General features: G+C 43.2%; 1 protein-coding gene across 1 annotated transcript in view; it reads right to left on the minus strand.

Annotated features, from left to right (window-relative positions):
* dnah5 (dynein, axonemal, heavy chain 5) overlaps positions 1-24,240 on the minus strand; it is an 85,349-nt gene that overhangs the window by 8,687 nt on the left and 52,422 nt on the right. Inside the window, exons 63-80 of the mRNA XM_068596331.1 lie at positions 23,459-23,573; positions 23,183-23,359; positions 20,406-20,609; positions 18,896-19,075; positions 16,400-16,537; positions 14,705-14,840; positions 14,333-14,514; positions 13,863-13,997; positions 12,863-13,018; positions 9,475-9,657; positions 7,331-7,435; positions 6,374-6,512; positions 6,100-6,214; positions 4,961-5,151; positions 4,245-4,366; positions 2,559-2,708; positions 1,694-1,939; positions 709-928 (exon numbers count right to left, since the gene is read on the minus strand). Of these exons, the coding sequence (XP_068452432.1) occupies positions 709-928; positions 1,694-1,939; positions 2,559-2,708; positions 4,245-4,366; positions 4,961-5,151; positions 6,100-6,214; positions 6,374-6,512; positions 7,331-7,435; positions 9,475-9,657; positions 12,863-13,018; positions 13,863-13,997; positions 14,333-14,514; positions 14,705-14,840; positions 16,400-16,537; positions 18,896-19,075; positions 20,406-20,609; positions 23,183-23,359; positions 23,459-23,573 (2,894 nt within the window). The remainder of the gene's footprint in view (positions 1-708; positions 929-1,693; positions 1,940-2,558; positions 2,709-4,244; positions 4,367-4,960; positions 5,152-6,099; positions 6,215-6,373; positions 6,513-7,330; positions 7,436-9,474; positions 9,658-12,862; positions 13,019-13,862; positions 13,998-14,332; positions 14,515-14,704; positions 14,841-16,399; positions 16,538-18,895; positions 19,076-20,405; positions 20,610-23,182; positions 23,360-23,458; positions 23,574-24,240) is intronic.

Consider the following 24,240-nt stretch of genomic DNA (forward strand, 5'->3'; position numbering starts at 1 on the left):
ACCTTTTTTGGGAGATAGGCTAACGTCCCTTTGGCTTTCCTTTAGCTCTAATGAAGTTTGGGAGATCTCGCTGCGCTCAGAGGGAATTACAACTGCAGCTGAAAGTCCCAACATTAATCTAAAAATAATTAATTGAAAATATCAGCATTAATTATTAAATAAAAACCTGTGATATTCGTCTCATAAGCGGTCCAACATGTGAGGTTTTCAGCCTTACATCTTCTGGGAATTGTAACATGGGAAACATATTGTGGATGTGCTGCCCACACAAAGTGTGATCTCCACTAATCTGATGAAGAAATGGGTTTTTTCAATTGTAGTTAGGATTGAAGAGCTGAAGACAAGCGTGTAAAATACACTGAATTAAGACTCATTGTCTTTCTCCTGCTGACTTTCCCCCCAGAGGATGCGATCACATCTCTTTAGTTCATGCATGAGCATCTGCAAATGAGTTAATGCACGCACACATCACAACAGTCTGAATGCTAATCGTTGTGCTACACACAGACACGCACACGTCTGATCCTCCTGCGATCATAAACTGAGGATCAATCTGTTGACATTTGACATTTTATTTCCCTCGTAGTGATGCAGGGAAACATTTTCCAGAACATGGTGTGGACGTGTTTACGTAGTTCAGCGTCAAGTTGCTCAGAAATGGGATGTATTGGATATGTTTTATTAATATCTGAATCGAAGCGGGCCCACCTCCGTAGGTCCTCTTAAGCCCCGCCTTGAGGCCCTGCGGCGGTTCGTTGGTGAACTTGATTGACATCTGCAGAAGGGTGATGGGGAAGTGTCTGTGGACCTCCGTGGTCATCCAGAGGCGGAAGCAGTCGTGGACAAAGTCCGTCTCCGTCACCGTGTCCATCAGCTCGTCCATGAAGTCCAGACCCAGGTGGCAGTTCTGCAGTAAGGCCCAGCCGCCCTGGGGACGACGAACACATGGGAGAACCGCAAGAGCCGGGTTACAAAGACGCCGCTACCGTCTGTGGGTGTCCCCGGCTAGCTCCCTGCTGTAGCCAGCTAGCGCTGCTGCTAGCTCCTGGCTAGCTCTCTGCTAGTTTCCCACTAGCTTTCCACTATGACCCCCGAAGGTAGCGGGACCAGCTTTGGCTCGACGCCCGACTCAGCAGCGGGGACACGAACAGTAGTAGCAGCAGCTAGCGGGGAGCTAGCACTAGCTCTAGCTTGCTAAGGCGGGGAGCTAGCAGCAGCTTTAGCTTGCCACAGCGGGGAGCTAGCAGCAGCGCTAGCTAGCTATAGTGGGGAGCTAGCAGCAACTCTAGCTTGCTCTAGTGGGGAGCTAGCAGCAGCTTTAGCTTGCCACAGCGGGGAGCTAGCAGCAGCGCTAGCTAGCTATAAGGGGGAGCTAGCAGCAGCTTTAGCTTGCTCCTGCGAGGAGCTAGCAGCAGCGCTAGCTAGCTACAGCGGGGATACCTACTGTAGGTAGGAGCGGCTTGTAACCAGACTTCTACGGTTATGGTTATAATCCATATTCCATATATAATCTAAGGACTACAAAGGGATTATAAGGTACTGAAGATCTTAAACAAACCAACTCTGAACTTGTTGGTCTTGTCTGTAAAGGACCCGAGAGCTCCGGGACAATCCAGAAACACATAATTCAGAGACGTCGAGTTCAACATATTGCATTAAACTGTTGTTCAGGAAGCTCCCGCCGCCGACTCACATTGGCCATCGTCTGCTGCAGAAGCTTGCGAGCGTGGACCTCCTGTCCTTGCCCCATGGAGACGTATCGGGTCTCAATCTTCAGCCTCTTCCCCAACGCAATGATGGTGTCGGTTGGGTCCGAGCCCATCGACAGGAAGCAGATGAGAGGAGTTCGCGGCTCCGACTCCTCCCACGTCTTCTCCAAGTCCAGAATCACCCCTTCGGTGTACTTCTCCCCCATCGCGTCCATTATGTATTTACGAGCCTGGAGCAGAAAGGGAAAGGAATGACGCACAAATAAACATCTCTGTTTACTACATTTAGTAATGCATGCCAAGAAGAAAAAATACATATTAGAATCCATTGACTTTCTGGAAGGTCTGGAACTGATGGACGAGTTCAAAGGATTTGTTTTTCAGTCGACAGTAAGCGACTGCTGGACTTTTTGTGAGCGGAAAAACACTTAATTCCTCTCCAGGCTCATCTGCAATGGAGCAAAACAACTATTTATCAGTAAGAAGTGAATGTCCATTAGCCATTGTAGATATTTAGGCTCAGGGAGAAAAGCAAAGACTTGGCCGTGGGAGATATTACTGTAGACATTTTAAGACTCTTCCTCTTGACGGAGTAACTCTCATTAAGCTCTTTCCCAGCCCTGACCCATGTATTGATTACGACGCTGCTGCTTTAGGCTACTCTGCTTGTTTCATGGTTATTTATTCATTGGAACATAAACGACGCTACGACTGCTATCGCACTGTTGCAAACCCATTTTGATGGAAATGAGCGACGACTGGAATCGGACTTGAACCAAGAAAGTGGAAACCAAAGTGTGATGAAGCCGATAGGTGATCCCGGAGGCCTCCAGGTGTCTTTTTTCTTACCTGTGCGATGGTCCTGTCGGGACACCAGCAGCGTATGAGGAGCAGGCGCCGAAAACAATCCAGAGCCTGGTCGTAGGAGTTGGGCACCACCTCTTCCTCGGGGGCCTCCTTGTCGAACCACGACTTCCACTGTTTCTCGTTACGACTTATCTGCAACAGAGATGTGTGAGCAGACCGCTCCTTCATCGCTGGTCAACCTTCCTTCTGAAGCGCATCGACTGTGCAGTCGCACACAAACTGTCCAGATTGTCCTCATGTGCTGAAGGACACAATGAGCTTGAGTCTTCCTGCAGCTCTCGGTCCTGCACAGCATCTTTCACAGTATTTTTTTGTCCCTTCTTCTCTAAAAATGCCAACAAGGAAACACAGGCTGCAAATAAAAATGCCACAGCCTAAACCAACCGATATTCATCACTTGTTTTACGAACCAAAAATATACTTTACATGCTAATGTCTTCTGTGGGGAGATGCTCTGACAAACAGAATATGTCTCAGTACGTAAAGTGCATGATCAGTTCTCAACAGACCTCATGTAACGCGTCATGTAACACACATGATTATAATCATGAGCGTGTCACACCGAGCTGAGCGTCAGGCGGTCTGTGTCGGCGCCGTGTGCTCTTCTAGAAGTGATATTAATGCTCGATAGCGCAACATATGCAAATGTGCTGCGACATCAAATGCCCCGCTAATTACTGCATCGACATGCACGGAGGAAACCAGGTTAGCGGAGGCGATCAGGTGCAAGCAGGAAGTCAGACATTGTGTTTACGGTGCGTGCAGCACACTGACCTGGTGGTTGTATAACTTATAGTTACATGGAGCCGGTCAGTAAGCACATTTATCTTTGTGTACAGGTTTGAATTTTACAAATCTAATATTAAGTAGCTTTTGTTTGTCTATGTCAGCAGTTATTTTAGATTTAAGGACACGGCTATCGTCTCTTTCTGACGCGTAAAACCAGATACATGGACAATAAACCAGGTTCCTTTTTACTTGATGTTTAACACATGTTAAAAAAGGAAGTTTCTTATTGATGAGGAGGGGCTAAGATGGTTGTGTGTCTGTCTTCAGGTGCTCTGACATAACAGTTACTCACATGCTCTGTTCTTTTACTAGGGCTGATTTCATTAAAATAAGAAATGTTCAATCAAACCACACAAACATGCAGCTTTAATGAATGTATTTGTGCATGTGAAGGAATGCAAGGGTGTGTGTGTGTGTGTGTGTGTGTGTGTGTGTGTGTGTGTGTGTGTGTGTGTGTGTGTGTGTGTGTGCTCAGCCAAAAATAATTGACTGGTAGTTTTTTTCCCCCCAAACTAAGCTCATTTCACAGAGCACTGAGCTTTTACCTCCATGAGAGCCGCCAGGCTGTCAGTCACCCATAAGGGTGTGTGAGTGACAGTCCATCGTGTTTAAGTGTGTGTGTGTGTGTGTGTGTGTGTGTGTGTGATGACGCAAGACACGGTGAGACTGATATTGGCATGCTTACTAGAGCAAAGGAGAGCTGTGAAAAATATTTAATAAGCACAGCTGACATATGAGCAGTGTTTATGCATTGAAGCTCTGTCAGATAAAGAAAGGTATCGTACACCTGTCGGGGCACGGCGACATTGATCAAGTGTGTGTGTGTGTGTGTGTGTGTGTGTGTGTGTGTGTGTGTGTGTGCGTGTGTGTGTGTTGTACCTGATCCAGTATATCAGAGAACTGCCAGAGTTTGCTGAGCTCCACCAGGTTGAGCCAGGTCATGTCCAGGATCCATTTAGCTGGTTTCTGAGGGCAGGCCTTCAGGTCCAAAGATGCACCTCCTGGAAAACACACACAACAATTACACACACATGTGCACACACACACAAAATGAATATATTCATATGCAAAACAGAATGATTATTGAAGCCTTGGGAAAAAATCTACACGAAAGTCGGACTGAGTCGAGGTCCAGCAGCTCGGAGCGGACGGATGGAGAACCTGCACGCTAGTTAGCTGCATGCTAGTTAGCTGCATGCTCGATAGCTGCATGCTTTACCCAGCTTCCCTCCACGCGGTGAGGCGCCCTCCATACGTCTGATTCAGTACTAATGTGTTTGAATTGTGGACCTTGAGAAGCTCTGCTTGGTACATAATTGATGACAGAAAGAAACCAGGTGAACGATCCGTCTGGTGGGATCAAAAGGCCCGGAGGCAGTTCTGCAGGTGAGTCACCGCTGCACAACAACGCTTTGCCGCTTTTTCCTCTGGACGGCGACACCTGAACGCAGTCTCATACGAGTACGAACGCGCTTTTCTTTGGCTCGAGCTTCTCGCACGTGCAAAAAAAAAAAAAAGCCTCCAAAAACTTCAAGAATCGAGAACGTAACTTTTAGAAAACAACATCTGCGGGTCGCTCCACGTGCTCCTCTCACCTTTGATGAGCGTGAGGAACTCCTCGTGCTTCACCCTGTTGCTCTGCATGTCGATCTTCAGCGTCAGCAGCAGCGTGAAGAGGAACTTGTGCTCTTCGTACAGGCCGCGCGCCGCGTACTTGTACACCTGGAAGGTCATGAACTCGATGATGTTGGCGATGCGTTTGCTGGTGATGGGGCTTCTGGACGACCTGAGTCAGGAAACAGCACCGCAGGAACCACACGTTGAGTTTCATTCAATCTTCATCCTGTTAGCCCGTTTGAGCTCCCGCTGTCACGTCACATGGCTTTAAATCTAATATTAACTCTAACAAATTAAAATGCAGACCCGCAGCGAGGTCAGACGAACCTAATGGTGGACGCATGTGGCGCTCGGTGTGAGTGAATTATGTCTGATTGGAAATATTGACATAATTAGTGGTTTGGTCAGATGAAAAATTATTTAAGCGAGCAAATGAATGGGTAGCTGGATAAAAAAAAAAGGAAAAAGTCGCCCGCTGTGTTCATGTGAGCAGCAAACCTTTTTCTAAAAGCTAAGAAAATCACAGTTTAAGTATCAGTGTTGAGTTTTAACGATGTTTCTGCAGCTTCCACCTTCAACATGTGGTGTTAAAGCGCTTTGAGTGGTGCGAAGAGTAGAAACACGCAGTACAAGTACAAGTACGAGTACAAGTCCTTTTACCATTTAACGTGACGTGAAAATAATTCCCTTTAGCTCGTAGAGGCTTCAAGTCAACAATACTTACAAACTACAAAGGAGCAATTTTTAGTTCAGTATCAAGAAAACTTCATGTCGTCTACAACTGCCGGGGATCGAACCACCGACCCTCTGTTTAGTTGTCCACATCTTGAACTACAACGCTCTCATACAGCACCAGCTATGTGAAGCACATTTATTATTGTTTCGCTCTTTGTTGTTGTCCTTTTTCCATATTTTGTTGACGGCTGATGAAGCTCCACAGAAGTCTGAATTATAATAAGTTTCCTAAGACGAGATCCCGATGAAGGGAAGATACCGATGAACAAAACAAGCCCCCCGCTGAGACGCTGCGCGGGTTTAGATTCGTAGGACTTTGTGAGGCCGACGCGACCCCACGCTGAGAAGAACACGACAAACAGCAGCAGCTTCACGTTCTCACCGAGCCAGAGAAAGGTCAAAGAGTCCCAGGAACTGCCTCAGAGAGGTCTGGTACATGACGTTCACCATGCTCATCTCCGTGATCAGGAAGTACAGGATGCTGCCCCTGGTGGCCACTGGGAACACAGCAGGAGGGCAAAAAGCGTCTTCAGACAAGAAGTCACGTCACAATATTGTCCTGGAGAGTATAAACGATTTAAAAAAGAGGCTCAAAACGTCTTTTAACTTCAGGGTTCGTGGCTGGACCCCTCAGATCCTGTCGGTCTCGGACTCACCGGGCCGGTACTCCTCTCTGGCGGCGTTAATCTGGATCTCGGTCTCGGCAGCGATCTGCAGTTTCTGAGTGACGTCCTCAGCGGTGCGCTTGGTGTTGCCGAGAACGACGATCAGACTCTCGTCGTCGACCAGCGAACCCTACGAGGAGACAGAAACTCTTCCCGTGAACAACAACTCAGTCTGCTGCGTATGGAAGCCCATCACCGCCGCCAAATAATTATAAAATAATCCTGTATTAGTCCCGCTGGATTATAGCAGCAGTGCACACGAGAGACAGTTTATAAACAAATCCATATAAATAAACAGTAAAACTGTAATAAAAACGGGAAGAAGAAGAATATTGTAGTAATATTAAATTAAATATGCAGACAGAATAAAAAGTTAAAGTACTTGCATGTATTTATGTTGCACCAGATAAATGTAATTAACGTGAATTAAAGTGTTTGTTTGTGGTTAAAGTGTTTGGATGAGGTCGACTGTGAGCTCATCTCATTGTGCAGCCGAGATAGAAAGTCAAGATTATGAGATAGAAAGTCAAGATTATGAGATAGAAAGTTGAGATTATGAGATTGAAAGTCAGGATTATGAGATAGAAAGTCGAGATTATGAGATAGAAAGTCGTGATTATGAGATAGAAAGTCAAGATTATGAGATAGAAAATCAAGATTATGAGATAGAAAGTCATGATAATGAGATAGAAAGTCAAGATTATTAGATAGAAAGTCAATATTATGAGATAGAAAATCGAGATTATGAGATAGAAAATCAAGATTATGAGATAGAAAGTCAAGATTATGAGATAGAAAGTCAAGATTATGAGATAGAAAATCGAGATTATGAGATAAAAAAATCATGGTTGTGAGCTAGGAAATCAAGATTAGGAGATGAATCAAAATTATGAGCTAGAAAATCTAAATTCTTCTCCAGTTCTCCCAGTACTCCCAGTGTGGTCTTGCCTGTGTGCTGGTGAGTCGGTAGAGGAGGTTGTCCTCCAGCTCCTTCATCTTTCTCTTGTTAGAGGTCACGTCTTCCAAGAGGTCCGTCCTCTCCTTCTCCAGTTCCTGGTGTCATGAACACAGATTGCATATATATATATAGATTATATATAAATATAGTTTATATATACATATAGTTTTACATATAGTTTACACAGTTTACACGCTTTGTGGCTATTACTTTTTGCCTTGTCATCATTTCCATGACCTCATTCATATTCACACAACCAACAGGTTCATGATTACGTTGTCTACTCGAGCACAGCGTGGAAGAAGTGTGTGAGATTTAGTGCCATCTAGTGGTGAGAGTGCAGATTACAAGCAACTAAATACTCCTACGCTTTTCTCAATCCTTCCTCTTGTTTTCATGACTAAACAACTGCTTTTAAGAACATATGTAGAACAGGACTTTAATTTATTTATATTTTAAATGTATTAATATATTTCTATTGCAACAACAGCAAAGTTTACAACAGCAAAGTCATAATATAATCCAGGAATCTCACTGGAAACGCATCTAAAATGTCAATAAGATAAATACAATAGTCCTCATGTCCTCTGCTGGTTCACTGTCTACAGGTAACACTCGTATTATTAAGTGTTAATACAAGTTAATACAAGTGCAGCCAGAGCCGATTGAATTAGTTTTTGTTTGTTGAACAGGTGTATCGATGAATTATTGGCGTTTTAGTGAAGCTGTCATCAACATGAGTCATTTCCACCTCAGCGTCTCCATCACAGCCTCTATCTGCTGACTTCACTCCATCTGTCTGTGTGTGTGTGTGTGTGTGTGTGTGTGTGTGTGTGTGTGTGTGTGTGTGTGTGTGTGTGTGTGTGTGTGTGTGTGTGAGAGAGAGAGAGAGATGGGGCTCAGCCAACAAAAACACAATGATTCTTAGTTTCAGATCATTAAACACAAATAAATAAAAGTGTAGTGATGAATATTATACATCTGCACATTAATCACCCTAAATGTTAAATGTTACGCACTGTTCATTTAAATCAGAGTTTATTCTCCGGTGTGAACGTAATTTGTCAAATAATTTGGTACTAAAGTACAAACTGCTGAGGCTCGACATTGAGTAAAAAGCACAACGTGTTGCAGCAGATTGACGCAACGCTGCAGCGACTCCGAGAAGAAGAAAACGCTCGACACCACGACGTGAAAATGAAATGATTTATTTATTTACTGTGGAACTCGTTGGCTTTAAACGAGGCGTCTTCAACACACGGGAGCTGTGACGCGAAGCCGGTGGCAGAGCAGAGATGCTGGGATTGTAAAACGCTGGCACAGGATTTATGAGCCAGACAGCAGCTTCAGCTCGCAGGAGGATTAAATTCATATTTAATAACCACTTTTCCCATCGAGGCCAAAATCCCCCCATCTCGCGATCAGCCATTATTCTAGCGGGACATTGGACTTCCTGTAGCAGCACCAAGCTTTTTCTTTCACTTCACATTCATAAAGTATTTACATTGACTCGTGTGTGTCCTTGTGTGTGTGTGTGTCTGCTATTGGTGCATATGTCTGTAATAATTGCCTGGTTCAATATTTAAACGGTGGAAATAACCTCTGAGCTGTTTTGTGACACGGTTTGTGCTTCATAGAGGAAACATAAAGGTAAACTTTAAGGAAGGTGTTAAGGGCTTTTTAAGGAACTATAAGGATCTAAGTAATAATCAAGCAACTATTTAACCTTTTGGAAATCCTAAAGCTCCCATTTTAAGTCCCAGCATGCCCCATTCAGACAATCTTTTGGCATAAAATATGTATTTGTTTTCCATTTTTGAACTGAACGACACAGTTTTTTGACTGAAACTCCTTCCTAACAGAACAAGACTTTGTTTTATTTTGATTTGTGTTGCAGATTCTGATTCTTTAGGTCCTAATCTTTCCAAAAAGGTGTCTTATTGACGCTCCAAGAGGCTTTTTTGGTGGAATCTGGCTCATATCATGCTGGATGTTCAAAGTTACCATCAAAATATCTTTCTTTTGCAGATATACATTTTTTCCCAAGACTTTGCTGAACAAATACATACAATAAAGTACTCAAACACAGGGAAAAGGAGGTCTGGAGACTAAATTAAACAATAATCAAACTCACCTGCTTCTCCGTGAGGATGACTCGGCCCAGCAGCTGGTCCTCCAGTCCTCTCATGGTGACGGTGAAGTCGATGATGGAGGTGCGAGCGCTGATCTCCGGCGTGTACGCCGGGTTCGGCAGCTTGGTGGTCACGTACAGCCTGAAGCCCTTCATCACGTCCACCTCTTTGTCACCAACTTTCACCTGCAAACACAACACACACACACACAGAGAAGGAAAGACACACAAGGTAAAGTGCGGCACAACATATCTACACACGTGTGTGATTATCAGAAGAAAATTTGAAAAATATGGCGCTGATTATTCAGATAAATCAACTCTAAATTACAATAACTTAAAGATGTCATCACACACTTGCAGTCAGTGGTTCTCAAACTTTTTCTGTCTCCACTCTGGAGGAATGTTCCCACCGCCCCGACAACATGGAACAAAATGCTCCAACTTGTTGAGACTCCTCCATCCGTGCTTTTTTAATGAATAAATTAAAGAAAATGTAAATTCCTTTCAAGTAAACCAGATTGCTCCATCAGACAAAAACTAATAACATGTGCAATCACTTTGTTAGAACAATACAAATAAAGTTATATATGTGCAAAAAATAACTCATATTTGGCAAAAAAAAAGATGACCAAGGAAGCCGGTTGGATCCTTGTTTTCTCGCCATAGTTTCATGTTGAAGTGTCCTTGAGCAAGGCACTGAAGCCCCAAAGCTTCACAGCAGCACAAAGCTGCTTCATTACTAAGGATGGTGACATGCAGAGAATAATTCCCCCACTGTGGGATTAAGAAATTTATGGAAGCCCATTCCTGGACACACACACAAAAAAAATTAGGACCAAAAAAAAAAAGAAAATTTATGGAAGCCCATTTCCGCACACACACCCAAAAAAAAGTAGACCAAAAAAAAAAAAAAAATTAGGACCAAAAAAAAAAGAAAATGTATGGAAGCCTATTTCCGCACACACACACCAAAAAAAAGGTGACCAAAAAAAAAATTAGGACCAAAAAAAAAAAAAAAAATTGATGGAAGCCCATTCCTGCACACACACACACACACACACACACACACACAAAAACTAGGACCCAAAAAAAAAGAAAATGTATGGAAGCCCATTTCCGCACACACACCAAAAAAAAGTAGACCAAAAAAAAATAAAAAAAATTAGGACCAAAAAAAAAAAGAACATTTATGGAAGCCCATTTCCACACACACACACCAAAAAAAAGGTGACCAAAAAAAAAAAAAAAATTAGGACCAAAAAAAAAAAATTTTTTATGGAAGCCCATTCCTGCACGCACACACACACACACACACACACACACACACACACACACACACACACACACACACACAAAATTAGGACCAAAAAAAAAAAGAAAATTTATGGAAGCCCATTTCCGCACACACCAAAAAAAAAGTAGACCAAAAAAAAAAAATTAGGACCCAAAAAAAAAAAAAAATTTATGGAAGCCCATTTACGCACACACACCAAAAAAAAGTAGACCAAAAAAAAATAAAAAATTAGGACCAAAAAAAAAAGAACATTTATGGAAGCCCATTTACGCACACACGCCAAAAAAAAGTAGACCAAAAAAAAAAAAAAAAATTAGGACCAAAAAAAAAAGAACATTTATGGAAGCCCATTTCCACACACACACACCAAAAAAAGGTGACCAAAAAAAAAAAAAAAATTAGGACCAAAAAAAAAAAAAATTTTTTTATGGAAGCCCATTTCGCCACAAAAAAAAATTAAGACCAAAAAAAATAGGACCAAAAAAAAAAAAAAATTTGGACCAATTTTTTTTTATTTAGGACCAAAAAAAATGTAATCAAAAAAAAAAAAAAAAACGACTTTTTTTCCATTGACTTGAAAAAAGGCAACGAAAAAAAAAAACACTTTCATTCCAGGAGAGAAATGAGAACTTGACTGACTACAATTGTCAAAATTACTGTTACAGCCTTTTTTTCGATCCAAATTTTTTTTTTTTAGATCCTACTTTTTTTTTTTTGGTCCAATTTTTTTTTTTTCGTCCTAACTTTTATGCCCCTTTTTTTTGTTGAAGAATCTGCCTCTCCCTCCACGCCCCACCTGTGATACCTCCTCGCCCCACTAGAGGGTCGCGCCCCACAGCCTTAACTGTCTTGATATGTTTTACAAAGTGCATGACCGGGTCACACTGACAGACCCGATGAAGCTTTCCTGCCGTCAGCGAACACACAGCCGTGTTTTCAACAGACCGTGTGTGTCTGTGAGTGTGCACGCGACACGTGCATCTTGTGTTTTTTTATCCTCTGATCAGCATTAAATTACTCGCGCCGGAATAACTTGTAATTATCCGTCTCGGCGGCTCGTCCCCGGAGCCGTCGGGGCCGCAGACGCCGCCGCTTCCTCCTCACGCCGGGATATTAATAGAGTGCGTCGACGCCGCTAATCGGTCCTCTCCACGGGAAGCCGCGAGACTTCTGGCTGAGCGCGTCGCGGCCGTGTAACGCGTGCTAACTTGCAGTCGCCGTACAAGTATGTGTGTGTGTGTGTGTAGCCGCGTGGTACGTTTGATATGTGTGTGTGTGTGTGTTTAGAGGGAGGCAGCTGTTGAATAACCAGCATCAGCTGTAGACGGGAGAGGAGAGGCGATAATGAGAGAAAAGAGAAATGCCTGGAAGCAAACCTCGTACATTCTGTGTGATTGTGTGTGTGTGTGTGTGTGTGTGTGTGTGTGTGTGTGTGTGTTTGTGTGTGTGAGATAGAGAAGGATCACACTGACATTATTATTCTGATAAGTAATAAGTGAAGTTCACATGCAAAATGCAAAATGCAGTTCTCAATTGAGTTGAGGAAATTATTCATCTTTACAAGCGACACAGAAAAAGACATTTGGGTGCAACAAAAATGCATTTTTAAAAAGTTCAAACCAATTTATTGTCTGAAAGACCAATTTAGAGTGCTTCGTTGTCTCGTTTAATACTGTACATCCTGTCCAACTCCAACAATACGTCACAAGAAAGAAGGATGCTGAGACACAGAGGGGCCCATTGCTCACTGTCCACTAACCTTTTTAGCACATTTTAATACCCAGCATGCCCCAATCCGAGCAGATTTACGCATAAAGCGTGCAACTTTTCCATTTTTGAACCGAACAACACAGTTTTTTTTTTACTAAAATCCTCTGTAACAGGCCAAGGCTTTGTTTTATTGTGATCTTTCTGGTTCTTTAGGTCGTTATCTTTCCATAGAGGGGTCTCACAACTCTGCAGGTTGTTGTTTCGGTCTTGAACCATGGAGTTGGAAAAACAAAAAGGGCATTGTTGGGAAATCTTGCTTAAATCAAGCTGGATGTTCATTGTATCGATCACAATGTGGCATGAGAGTCATTTCCCCCACGTTACCTTGTAAGTGGAGCCCGTTTTGAAGAAGTTTTTCTCGAGAATGTTGTCGAGCGCCGGGTCCAACTCCTCCCCGACGTCCTCGATCAGGAGGGGGCGCCCGAGAGACAAACTGTCCTCCAGGTGGTTCTTGAAGTACTTGTGGTTCAGCGAGGTGATCTGAGACCAGAAGAGGAGATAGCAGTCAGCTACAACAATGTCCAAATTATTAAATTACCCAGAAACCTCAGCAGCAGCCATGATGTTTCCAACAGACGAGTCAAGGAGACGCATGTTCGACTTCCTCATAAGATACAAAGGCCAGCTTTTGTCTGGGACTCCTCAAACTAATAATACCCCTATTTAGATGAGCAAATCATAGAGAACCTTGTAAAAATAGTGCAATTACATACAGTTGATTCGATGAGGTCGCTTGTGGAAAGAGTTTAAACCCTCTCTGCTTGGGGAAATGCTTCTCGAAGACGCTCTTAACAGGACGGCAGGATGCAGCCGCTCGGCTCAGAGATTGCGTAACAGGGCCAGTGACCTCGGCTTTAGTCTGCAGCGCTTTTTTTTTTCAAGGCGACGTACGAGAGAGAAAAAGCATGTTGGCCGGTGAAAAGGATCCAGAGGAAAAAGAGGACATTGCAGAAATTGATCGCATCGGACAAGATTTTAGAGGCTACTGAAAATCTGAACCTTACGTCGCAAAAAACTGGCACAGGAGCCGAGTGGAGGGGAAAACTATGAACTCTTTAATGCTCATGGTATTTAGAAAAACAGGGACAAAAATAAATGACACCTAAATACTGATGTAATTAGCTGTAGATTAAGTTATGCATTTTATGAATCCATGTTTTGTTTTCAGGACATTTCGCCAATTCTGCATTTCTAGAATAGATGACAAAAACAAATACATGTGATGTGTGTAATGTTAATGCGTAGCACACCCTCATTGTGTAGAATAATGTCGCCATCAACATGTCACACATTGTAAAGCAACATTTAAACTAAACTCCCGAACCTGCAGCTCGTTCCGGGCCTCTTTGTTCTTGATCCAGATCTTGCCCTGCGTCTGGGGGTCGATGAGGAGGGGGAAGCGGGCGGCTTTGGTGATGATGATGCCGTTCTGAGTGGACAGGTCGTCGCTGGGGAGGCCCTGGAAGATGGGAAACAAATGACTGAAAGTCCTTCCTTCCTGCTGCTGCCGGGCTGCACAACCAGCTGAGCTTTCAGTAGAGCTTTAAAATCACTCCAACTGGTGCAAAATAAACACATTTGAGTCTGTCTGTAAATATAATACTGCTTTTGTGGATTCTTTAGAGTTTTTTATTACTGTTTTACTGTTTATTTATATTTAAATGACTATAATCCTGCAATTTCCCCACTGCAGGACTCATGTCTATCTTATCTTATCTCATTAATGCCAGCTAATTTATGCTTTCGTATCAGAAATTCAACTTTTGCTTCGTAATAACTCAGCCGATCCCTGACCTGCAGGTTCCACTCGCTGACGGTGGGGGCGTCGATGAGCAGCTCGGTCAGATTGAGGTTGTCGCCGAACGGGATGCAGCGCTGCTTCAGCTCCCGCTGCCAGTTGCTCAGGAGGAGATTGCGAAACTCCTGATTGAAAGGGCCGGAGTAGGACAGGAACGCCGTGGCCAACAGAATGTCACCTAAGAAGACAAAAGGCGTCAACAACTTTGATCACGTGCACGTGTTTATTATGTGAAAAAATGAACGCCGGCACGATCAGCGTGTGGAGAAACTGTGCCAGGTTAGCGGTGCATTGGGAGTGAAATGTCTAATGGGAGACATCTTTTTCAAAGCCATACGTTTGCTTTAACGCTATTAAACTTTACCCACCGACGAGGCGTTTGGTTTGGGCGCCGAACTCCTTGCTCTGCTCGGTCCACCGCTCCTTCTCGCCGGCGAGGCCGCTGATGAGACTGGACGCCGTCTGCATCTTGTGTCTGCAGCGCTCAGCGTCTTCCAGCAGCGTCTGATGGCGACGGCGAGGAGAGACAGAGCAGGTCAGTGTTCATGTGTCTGCCGGGCAACTCATCCAACCACGCGTCCTCTGCAGCCCTGTGCATCGTTACACCACGACCAAGACACGAGGAGAGCATGCTCTCATCGGTGTTGGAATATAAAAGCGTAGAACTGAGCAGAGGATCGCTGTTGTAAAAGCTCGGGACAAACATATTGTGTTCCAGGTGCACCAGTCCAAAGACATGCAGGTCACGTGGGTGTAAAACTTGTCAAATGTTTGACAAGTGATAGATGCTTGACTTTCACCAAATGCATGCTGGGTAAGGCTCGTACAGGCTCGGGACTCATGCAACCCCCCTATGTTTGGATGAATTGGTATTTTTCTTGTCAGTATTTCCCATCTGAAAGGTCCTAAATTGGACAGTGCGTTTCAGAGTAAGAGGTAAACGGCAACCTTTAAGCCAATTTTATGATTATTTTTTTTAATGCAGCTGCTCACCGGCAATTAAGAGGTTGTTGTTGCGAAATTGCAATAACGCCGAAGGTTTTATGTGGCATAGGCTTTCTGCAGCGAGCGCTTTTAATCTGGCGTTTGGCCCCTGGAGACCGAGCTCTGGGTCTTAATCACAAAATTATAATGAGGAGTCAACTTGGGCTGTCCAGACCTCCTAATCGGAGAGTGTTGATGCACACGCTGTTCCATTTACATGTTGTTGTTTATTACAGAGCGGAGAGGGCGGACGCAGAAAACACACACACACACACACACACACACACACACACACACACACAATTCAGTCAAACGAATGCTCAACTAATAAGGTATTATGATTACAATGTTATGTACTCGAGGCAGTACTTTATTGTCAATAATGTACTGTTTAAGGGTGTTAGGCCCTCCACTGCGCGTCGGGTTTACCACCCTTATACAGTACATTATTAATTATAACATTATAGTTATAATGTTATATACTCAAAGGAGTACTTTATCTACAATAATGTACAGTTCAAAGGTTTGGTAACAACATTGAACAGTACATTATTGACGATACAGTACTGCCTTAAGTATATAACATTATGTTTTATACTCAAGGGTAATATAACATGTTATATACTCGAAGAAGTACTGTATCGTCAATAATGTACAGTTCAAGGGTTTAGTAAAAACCTTCAACTGTACATTATTGACAATACAGTACTGGCTCTCGTACCTTATTGCTTAATTAAATAAGTCTACATGTTTTCTATGTTCTTTTCATTCATTGGCAAAGATGCTTTCTCTTGTTTTTAATGCATAAAATACGCCGCACATGAAACGCATCCAGTGGCTCTAAACTGACGGGACTGAGCTGAATAAAGCATGAAATCTTATTGTTGCAGGAAATTATTGATGGAACAATAAAAGCACAAAGACAGCGACATGAATTCAAACAATCATACGGAAGAGCAAGTTCAAGAAACGCCTGGATCCAAACTGGTGATGTCATTTTATAAGTTTGCATTTAAAACTCTTCAAAAGCAAACTGAGCGATGTGTTTGTGCCAAAAGAAGTGAGTGACGCCCACTGACCTGTTTCTCCATCATGGCCTTCTCGTACTCCGCCTGCACCACGTCCAGCTCGGCCTGCTTGGCGTCCAGCTCGGCCTGAGCCTTCTGAAGGTCCACATTCGCCGTGGCCAGACGGTTCTGCTGCACTGCCAAGTTAGCCTAAAAAAAAATAAAACGAAAAGGAGAGAGACGTTAAACGCCTTCAGGGGGAGAGAGGAAGGTAAGACCTTTAGCAAAGGAGACGACGAAGACAGAAAGGAGAGGAGGAAGGAGAGTTTTATTGGAGAAGAAAGGGGAGCATTTCCTTTATTTCAAAAGCAGATGAACGCAAAGTGATTGCATGAAAATACCTCTGGAAAACAAAAGGGAATAAATCATTTAAAAAATGGTTTGGACTTTTTTTGGGCTCAAGCATTTCAGAGAGACTTCAGAAGTGAACGTGTGTTTGCAGGGGCTGAAAGTTTGAGAGGTAAACTGGAGATGCAGGAATAGAGATCTGCCAGAGGAAATGAGGGAGATGGAGAGAAACTAGAAATGAACCCCGATGGAGGGCTGATGAGGAGGAAAGAGAGAGTCTGAGGCAGGAAAGATGGAGAAAGAGCTTTAGAGAAAACATGTGATTATGTCTGAACCTGCAGCCTGGAGCATTCATTTCATATTAATTGACATTGGATAGAGACCGTCTCTGTTTGACTGTATCTCTGTCTGGCTGGACAGCTTAAAAGAAAAACCACCCCGAAAACTGGAAGCCAGAAAAAAATCAATTTGACAGACAACGTTCGACGCTAAAGCAAACGACGAGGAAACGATGAGCGAGAGAGGGATGAGGGAGAGAGAGAGGGATGTGAGAAAAGAAACCCAGGTAGAGAGACGGGGATGGAGGGGAAAACAGAAGGAACAACAGTAACAGAGAGGAAAGCAGAAGTGTTAATCAGTTTAGTTTCAGTCAACACGACCAAAAATAAAACTACATTCTGCTTTTAAAAACGCTCGTTATGCAACGAACATCCACCGACTGGCAGGAGGACAAACTGGAGAAAGGATCGGGGACATTTTGCATGAAATCTCAGGGTTCTCAGGGTGTGTGTGTGTGTGTATGTGTGTGTGTGTGTGTTATTAATCAAGGATTTTGTGTACAGAGTAGTCTGCACTTGCCCGTTTCTGCGATTATTAGATCCTTGGAAAATAAATAGAAACTGACTAAAACACTGTTGCTGCAAAGGAGCAATTATTTTAAAAAAAGACGTGTCAGTCACTTGAATGTAAACACAGATTTTACTGCAGATGAAACCAGAATATAATTTAACCCGTTAAAAACTGTGGAACCACGTTGTCTCCAGACCTCTTTTTCTCTGTGTTTGACTCGTACACAATACTTGTGTTTATTGTATGTATTTGTTCAGCAAAGTCTTGGGAAAAAAATGTATATCTGCAATAAAAATCACTTTTAAAAATATATTTTGATGGTAACTATGAACATCCAGCATGATATGAGCCAGATTCCCCAAAAAAGCCTCAATAAGACACCTTTTTGGAAAGATTAGGACCTAAAAAATCAAAATCTGTAACAAAAATCACAATAAAACAAAGTCTTGTCCTGTTAGGAAGGAGTTTCAGTCAAAACACTGAGTCGTTCGGTTAAAAAATGGATAAAAACATGTATTTTATGCCAAAAGATTGTCTGAATGGGGCATGTTGGGTATTAAAATGGGAGCTGGAGGATTTTCTCACATTTTCCAAAATGTTAAGTTGTAAAACAGCAGATGAGTTGTCTAAATCTACTCATTTAAAATCACTACGCTGGTTTATGATCCATTAAACGGACCAAAGTGAACAACATTAATACTTAAATCTCTTCCCCCTCACACACAGCGATCACACTCGTACTCTACAGTATTTCTCCCTCGAGGCGGCTGATCTAAACTGGTAGATAATAATTCATATGTGCTTTCAGATGTGATCTGTGTTGCTCGGCGCCTCTGGAACAATGACTCATGACCACGCCGTCCGCCGGCAGGAGATCCACTTCTGGAACTCGATGCACCCGATTTTATCATTTATATTATTTTTGGGGGAAAAAAGCTCCCGACCAATGAGATAGAAGCCTCTAATCTCTCTCTGCCAGTCCTAAAAATGTCCGGGGCCCTTTTTTGTTGCCCGACACCATCAGCAAATTGTTGCTGCTGCTGCCAAAAAATGCGTGAATATAAATAAATCCTTTTCATATCAGAGACGGTCTGTGCTGTGTTTCTCGCCCGGGGCTTTCCTGCAGAAAAAAAAAACAAGCACTCTCCTTCACTGTCGGAGTTCCTTATTCATCATTGTGTGTGTGTGTGTGTGTGTGTGTGTGTGTGTGTGTGTGTTGATGACAGGCGCATCACAGTGCATGTTGGTAATTAAGCCTTCATTTCAGTTGAACTCTCCTGAATGCGTTACCTGTCGTGTACGTTATAATTACAATGATGTACCTGTTCCACCTTTCTGCTGCAACCTGTGACGGCGCTATTAGTGTTTTACCTTCAGGGGCAGGACCTCCTTGTTGATGGAGAAGAAGGAGGCCATGGCTTTGGTCCAGGAGGCGAGGCCGGCCACGTTGCCGCACACCCTCTTGGCGGTTTCGATGTTGTAGTCGGGCATGTCAAAATAGGGCAGCAGCAGCTCCACCATTTCCTCATTAATGGAGTCCTTGGGGAATTGCTGCAAGGCGGAGGAGGGGAAGGTGGGAGGGAGGTGGAGAGGGAAGAGGCTCATTGTAAACGTTAACCACACAACCAACTCACAGCCGCCGATTGGGTGAAGACGGGATGCAGACGAGGCGGCGGAAGGTGAAGAAGGAAATGCAAAGATGGATGAGACGCAAAAGAAGGAAAGACACGGCAGAGATGCTCACGAGCAGAACGAGCGAGCGACAAAGCTCAGAGGCGAACGACGCAGGAGAGAGGGGAGAAAAGTGTTGAGCAGGAGGAGAAAACAAGGAGGCAAAAAGATGAAAGATAATGCGTAAGAGAAAAGACGGCGTTGAGTGACGAGGAGATGAATGCACATGAAATATGTAACACTGAGGAGTAAAAGTGGAGCGAGTACATCCTGGAAGGTTGTAGTTGAAATCCAAGAACACACAACGTCTTTACACTGTGACTTTTCTACTAATTATCCTAATTTAATCATTACCGCCTCAGCGTTGGATTATTAACAGGAAACTATAAGAAGCTAATGGTATCATTAAAGAGCATGAAGAGTATACGAGTCACTGATTAGTTGCTGCAAACTGAAACACATCCAAGGAGTTCAAACACGAGCTGCTGCACGAGTTATTGAAGGAGCCGTAACAGATTTTGGCTGCTTCAGTTTTAAAAACTTCCACCATTTTTGTCATTTTTTTGTGGAAGACCACAGAAACTATGGAAGCCCTTGTCCGCCAAAAAAAAAAAAAAAAATTAGGACCAAAAAAAACAAAAAAAAATTGGACCAAAAAAAAAAAAAAAAAAAAAAAAAAAACAGTGACCTTTTTTTTTGCCCAAATTTTTTTTTCCTTAATTTTTAATTTTTTTTTTTTTTTTTTTTTTTGGTTCTGATGTTTTTTCTTTTTTTAGGGTCTGATTTTTTGGAATTTTTTTTTTGGTCCTAATTTCTTCTTATTTTTTTTTTTGGTCCCGACTTTTTTTTTTGGTCCTAATTTTTTTTTGGGGGGGGTCCTAATTTCTTATTATTTTTTTTTCTTTTGGTCCTGATTTTTTTTTTTTTTGGCCTAATTTTTTTTTTGTGGCGGAAATGAGCTTCGATAAGAAACATCTTTTCTTTATATGCATACATAGAAAACCATTACAAATAAATAAATAAATACTTGTTAACAGGTAAACCTTGTAAGTGGGCGTGACTAAAGAAAGTGTGAGCACCTCTGGTCTCGTCCTTCAGCCACTAACCAGCGTTTGAACCATTCTTCCACATTGACATTGTAAATAACGGCGTCGGCGTCCTTGTGCGCCTCGCTTCATCATCATCATCATCATCGTTGTCATCAGCGTACCTGCAGGCTGCCCAGGAAGTTTCCGGCCGTCATGAGCTTCAGGGACTCCTGCCAGGACGGCGTGTTGCAGTTCTTCTCGGGGTCGATCTTCACGGCGTTGACCCGCCGCTGGAACAGCAGCAGCACGCAGTCCATGATGCGCATGATGAGGTGGGGGGGGCGGCCCAGCGTCCGCACGGTGGCGATGTCCGACGGCTTGATTGTCTGAGCGGGGACGGGGGAAACAAACAAGAACATAAACATGCAGCTTGAGAGAGTAAATAGAGACAATTTGACAACGGGAGACATATTGAAAACTGAGTGGAAGTCAAACTGTTCTGCAGAGAGACAGAGAAGTGCTTGAAGAGGCTGATGGAGAGGAGAGGAGGCGAGGGAGTGAAGGAAACACTCCAGAGAGAGTCGTCAGGCTCCTTCATCGCCTCATCTCCTCTTTGCACTTCCCTTCTTCCTGCCGTCGCTTTCCAGCTCTCCTCATCGCCCAAAGTCTGGTTTTTACTCGGTAGAAAAATGTAACTCACATGTTTCTCTCCTTGCGACCTAGAAACAGTATTTCAACCTGAAAGTAAAGTATTTAACACTCCAAGCTCATATAAATAACCGATAGACACGTTTAAGTACTTTTTATACACATTTTTATTTGTATTCCCTCTGTATATTTAATATTTGTGTCCATGTTCCATTTGTAATATTATTTTATTCCGGTTCTGTTTATTTACTTGTGAGCAATGAAGCTGTAATCCTGTAATTTACCCACTGAGGGACTAATAAAGGATTACCTCATCTGAAGTCACAGCATCAATACTCTAAACTGGACCCACAGTGTGTTACTCTGACAAATGTAATACTTTTCCTGTTTTTTAATGACTTAAATCTGCAAAAAAAAAAACAATCCAGATTGAACCCTGTTAATCATCTTCACCGTTTGTCGTGAATTTAAATGATCCAGTTTCACGCTGCGTTGAGATTACCTGGATTATTGAGCTCGCTGCTCGAGTTTAACGCGTCACGTTGGGTCAGTTTCCAGTACAGCAACGTGAAACCAGCGAGCAGCATTGGACCAGTTCAGAGGACCAGTTTACAGGACCAGTTACACGGGGAAAGGAGCTCCTGCTGGTTGTGTATCAGAGCGACAAATGAACAGTCGTTGTGTCTTTATGCTGCAGTTTGGCCGCTTTCCTTTCACCTTTATGATCACACAATCACACACGCTTACACACACACGCTTACACACACACGTCCGACATCGAAACCAAATCCACACACGACACATTTTGCCTTGTTGCGTGTTGATGTTGTTGTTCACAGTGTGTGTGTGTTATTGTAGTCGTAGTTTATTGAGTATTAAATATATTAAGTTCTTTATCACAGATTAAATAACGTCTTTGTGCTTTTTGAAGAGCCGGCTGTGATGTTGTGAAGCCTCATGTCTTTAAATGTTGGATCTTTTTGAGTCGGTACGGTTTGGTTATCACTCTCTGATCCCAGGGCGAGAGCCCCGTTATTACTTATGAAACGAATAATATGAAATAACCGTTAATAAAACCGCTCTGTTATTAAATGCCTCGATCCCTCAGCCTCCACGAGTAGAAGTGGAGAAGCCTCTCGAGCGCGGCGGTCCACACAGTCGCGTGTTTTTAAATCCTCTGCAGCGCGTCGACGTGATGAAGAAGCGTCTTCGTTAATCCAGACACATTTCTTCAGGATTTCCTGCTCGGCATCGTGAGCTTTTCATCCGCAGCCGCACAATCATTGTTTTCCTGCCCCGTGCCATCGACCCAGGAGGAAACGCTTTAATTACGACGCAGCTCCAGCCCCCAGAGCGCCGTGCTAACTTTAGCAACACCGGCTCACTCTCACACACACACACACACACACACACACACACACACACACACACACACACACACACACACACACACACACACACACACACACACACACACACACACACACACGGTGCAAAGGCCGCAGGTGGAACCTGCATGCGGCTACATGCAGCACGTCACAGTGTGGAAACCTGCAGCAACACAATGAGAGAGAGACGGGGACGCACAATAAACTGCTCCAACACAGTTCACTGAGGATTTCTACACTTCAGGGGAAGAAAGGATGGAAAGACACACAACGTCATGTTTTCATATTATTTGTGGGAACAAATCAAAACTCTGGACAGTTTATTTTGTTTAAACTAAAATAGTAAAATCAGACGCTCAGCATGCTCTAATAGGAACTGTTATCTCTTTTAATAATATTGATTTATATAGTGCTTTTCTTGGTACTTTATGTAACATTTAAAATATCCGAAAAGCTAAGCAATAAAACAAATAGATCCCTGTGGAAACATTGTGTTTGATCCAGTTGTTTCAAATACTCCTTTATATGACATAAAGGAGTATTTTGTGCAGAATGTGTGCCTTAAAAACCCATAAAACTAGGTTTTATAGATCTGCTGCCACCAGTCAACTTCTATTTAACCACAGCTGATCTGTCTTCACGTGAAAGTAATACAAACATCTGATGCACAGAGAATAAAACTAAGAAAACGTATTATAAAAAGTCATACTCCCACCTGCATGCGTGCATCCAGACAAGAAGGCAGTGACTCAACATGTCTTCTAAGTTACTAAAGATTTTAAAAACCTTAAATAATCAATTATTAAGATGCATGAAGCACCTACTGACGGACGCTCATGCAGAGCTTTGTATACAGTGATATTAGAAATCCATCTCTTGAAGTAAAGGAGACCTTATGACTACTTGGAGGGCAGGTGTGGTACCTGCAGCGCCGCCTCTGCTTCCTGCAGCGCCGGCCGAGCCGCCTCCAGCTTCTCCTCGGCGATGGCCTTGTCGAAGGAGATGCTGTCCACGATGGCCTGCGCCTTGTCCTTCACCTTCTGCACCTCCACCTTCACTCGCTCCGCCGCCTGGGCCTTCACCGTCACCTCCTTCAGCACCTGGGAGGACGCGGGAGGAAGCAAACAAAAGAGTCAACACAATCTCCATCCATCCGTTCGTTCGTTGGTCTGGAGGACGTGAACACAGAGAGGACGCACCGTGTCGGCCTTGTCGTTGGCGACCTGCAGCTCCTTCTCCTTCACCTCCAGCTCTTTGCTCAGCGCCGCGACGGACTCCGACGCCTCCTTCAGCTTCTTGAGACCGGTGTTCATCCTGGAAAAAAGGAGAAATATTCAACATAAATCAGCCACGTGGATGTTGGACCTTGCTATCAAGATGAACTACATGACTTCCTTCATGAGGACGCGTCCTGATCTTCCATCACTTCCTGGAGACGATGACTTATAAAGATTATGTTCAATCTGTGACACTGTCCCTTGATAATCTACTTTATTTTCCAGGAAATGCACTTATCATACCTAAAATCTTACACAAACCCATCTTAAGAGACGTCGACAACAGGCGGAAGTACAAGAAGAACTAATATCTAATTTAACCTTTTGGAAAACGTGCGCGAAAATCCTCCCGCATTTTAAGTCCCAGCATGCCCCATTCAAAAAATATGTCATTTTTTAACCGAGCGACACAGTTTTTTGACTGAAACTCCTTCCTAACAGGACAAGACTTTGTTCTATTGTGGTTTTTGTTGCAGATTCTGATTCTTTAGGTCCTAATCTTTCCAAAAAGGTGTCTTATTGACGCTGCAGGAGGCATTTTTGGGGAATCTGGCTCATATCATGCTGGATGTTCATAGTTACCATCAAAATATCTTTTAAAAGTGAATTTTTTTTTTTTGCAGATATACATTTTTTTACCAAGACTTTGCTGAACAAATACATACAATAAACACAAGTATTGGAATTAATTTGGGGTTCCTACG

Source organism: Clinocottus analis, unplaced genomic scaffold (genome assembly GCF_023055335.1).
Source record: "Clinocottus analis isolate CAN_PGR_092001 unplaced genomic scaffold, fCliAna1.0.p SCAF_36, whole genome shotgun sequence".
Classification (NCBI taxonomy): domain Eukaryota; kingdom Metazoa; phylum Chordata; class Actinopteri; order Perciformes; family Cottidae; genus Clinocottus; species Clinocottus analis.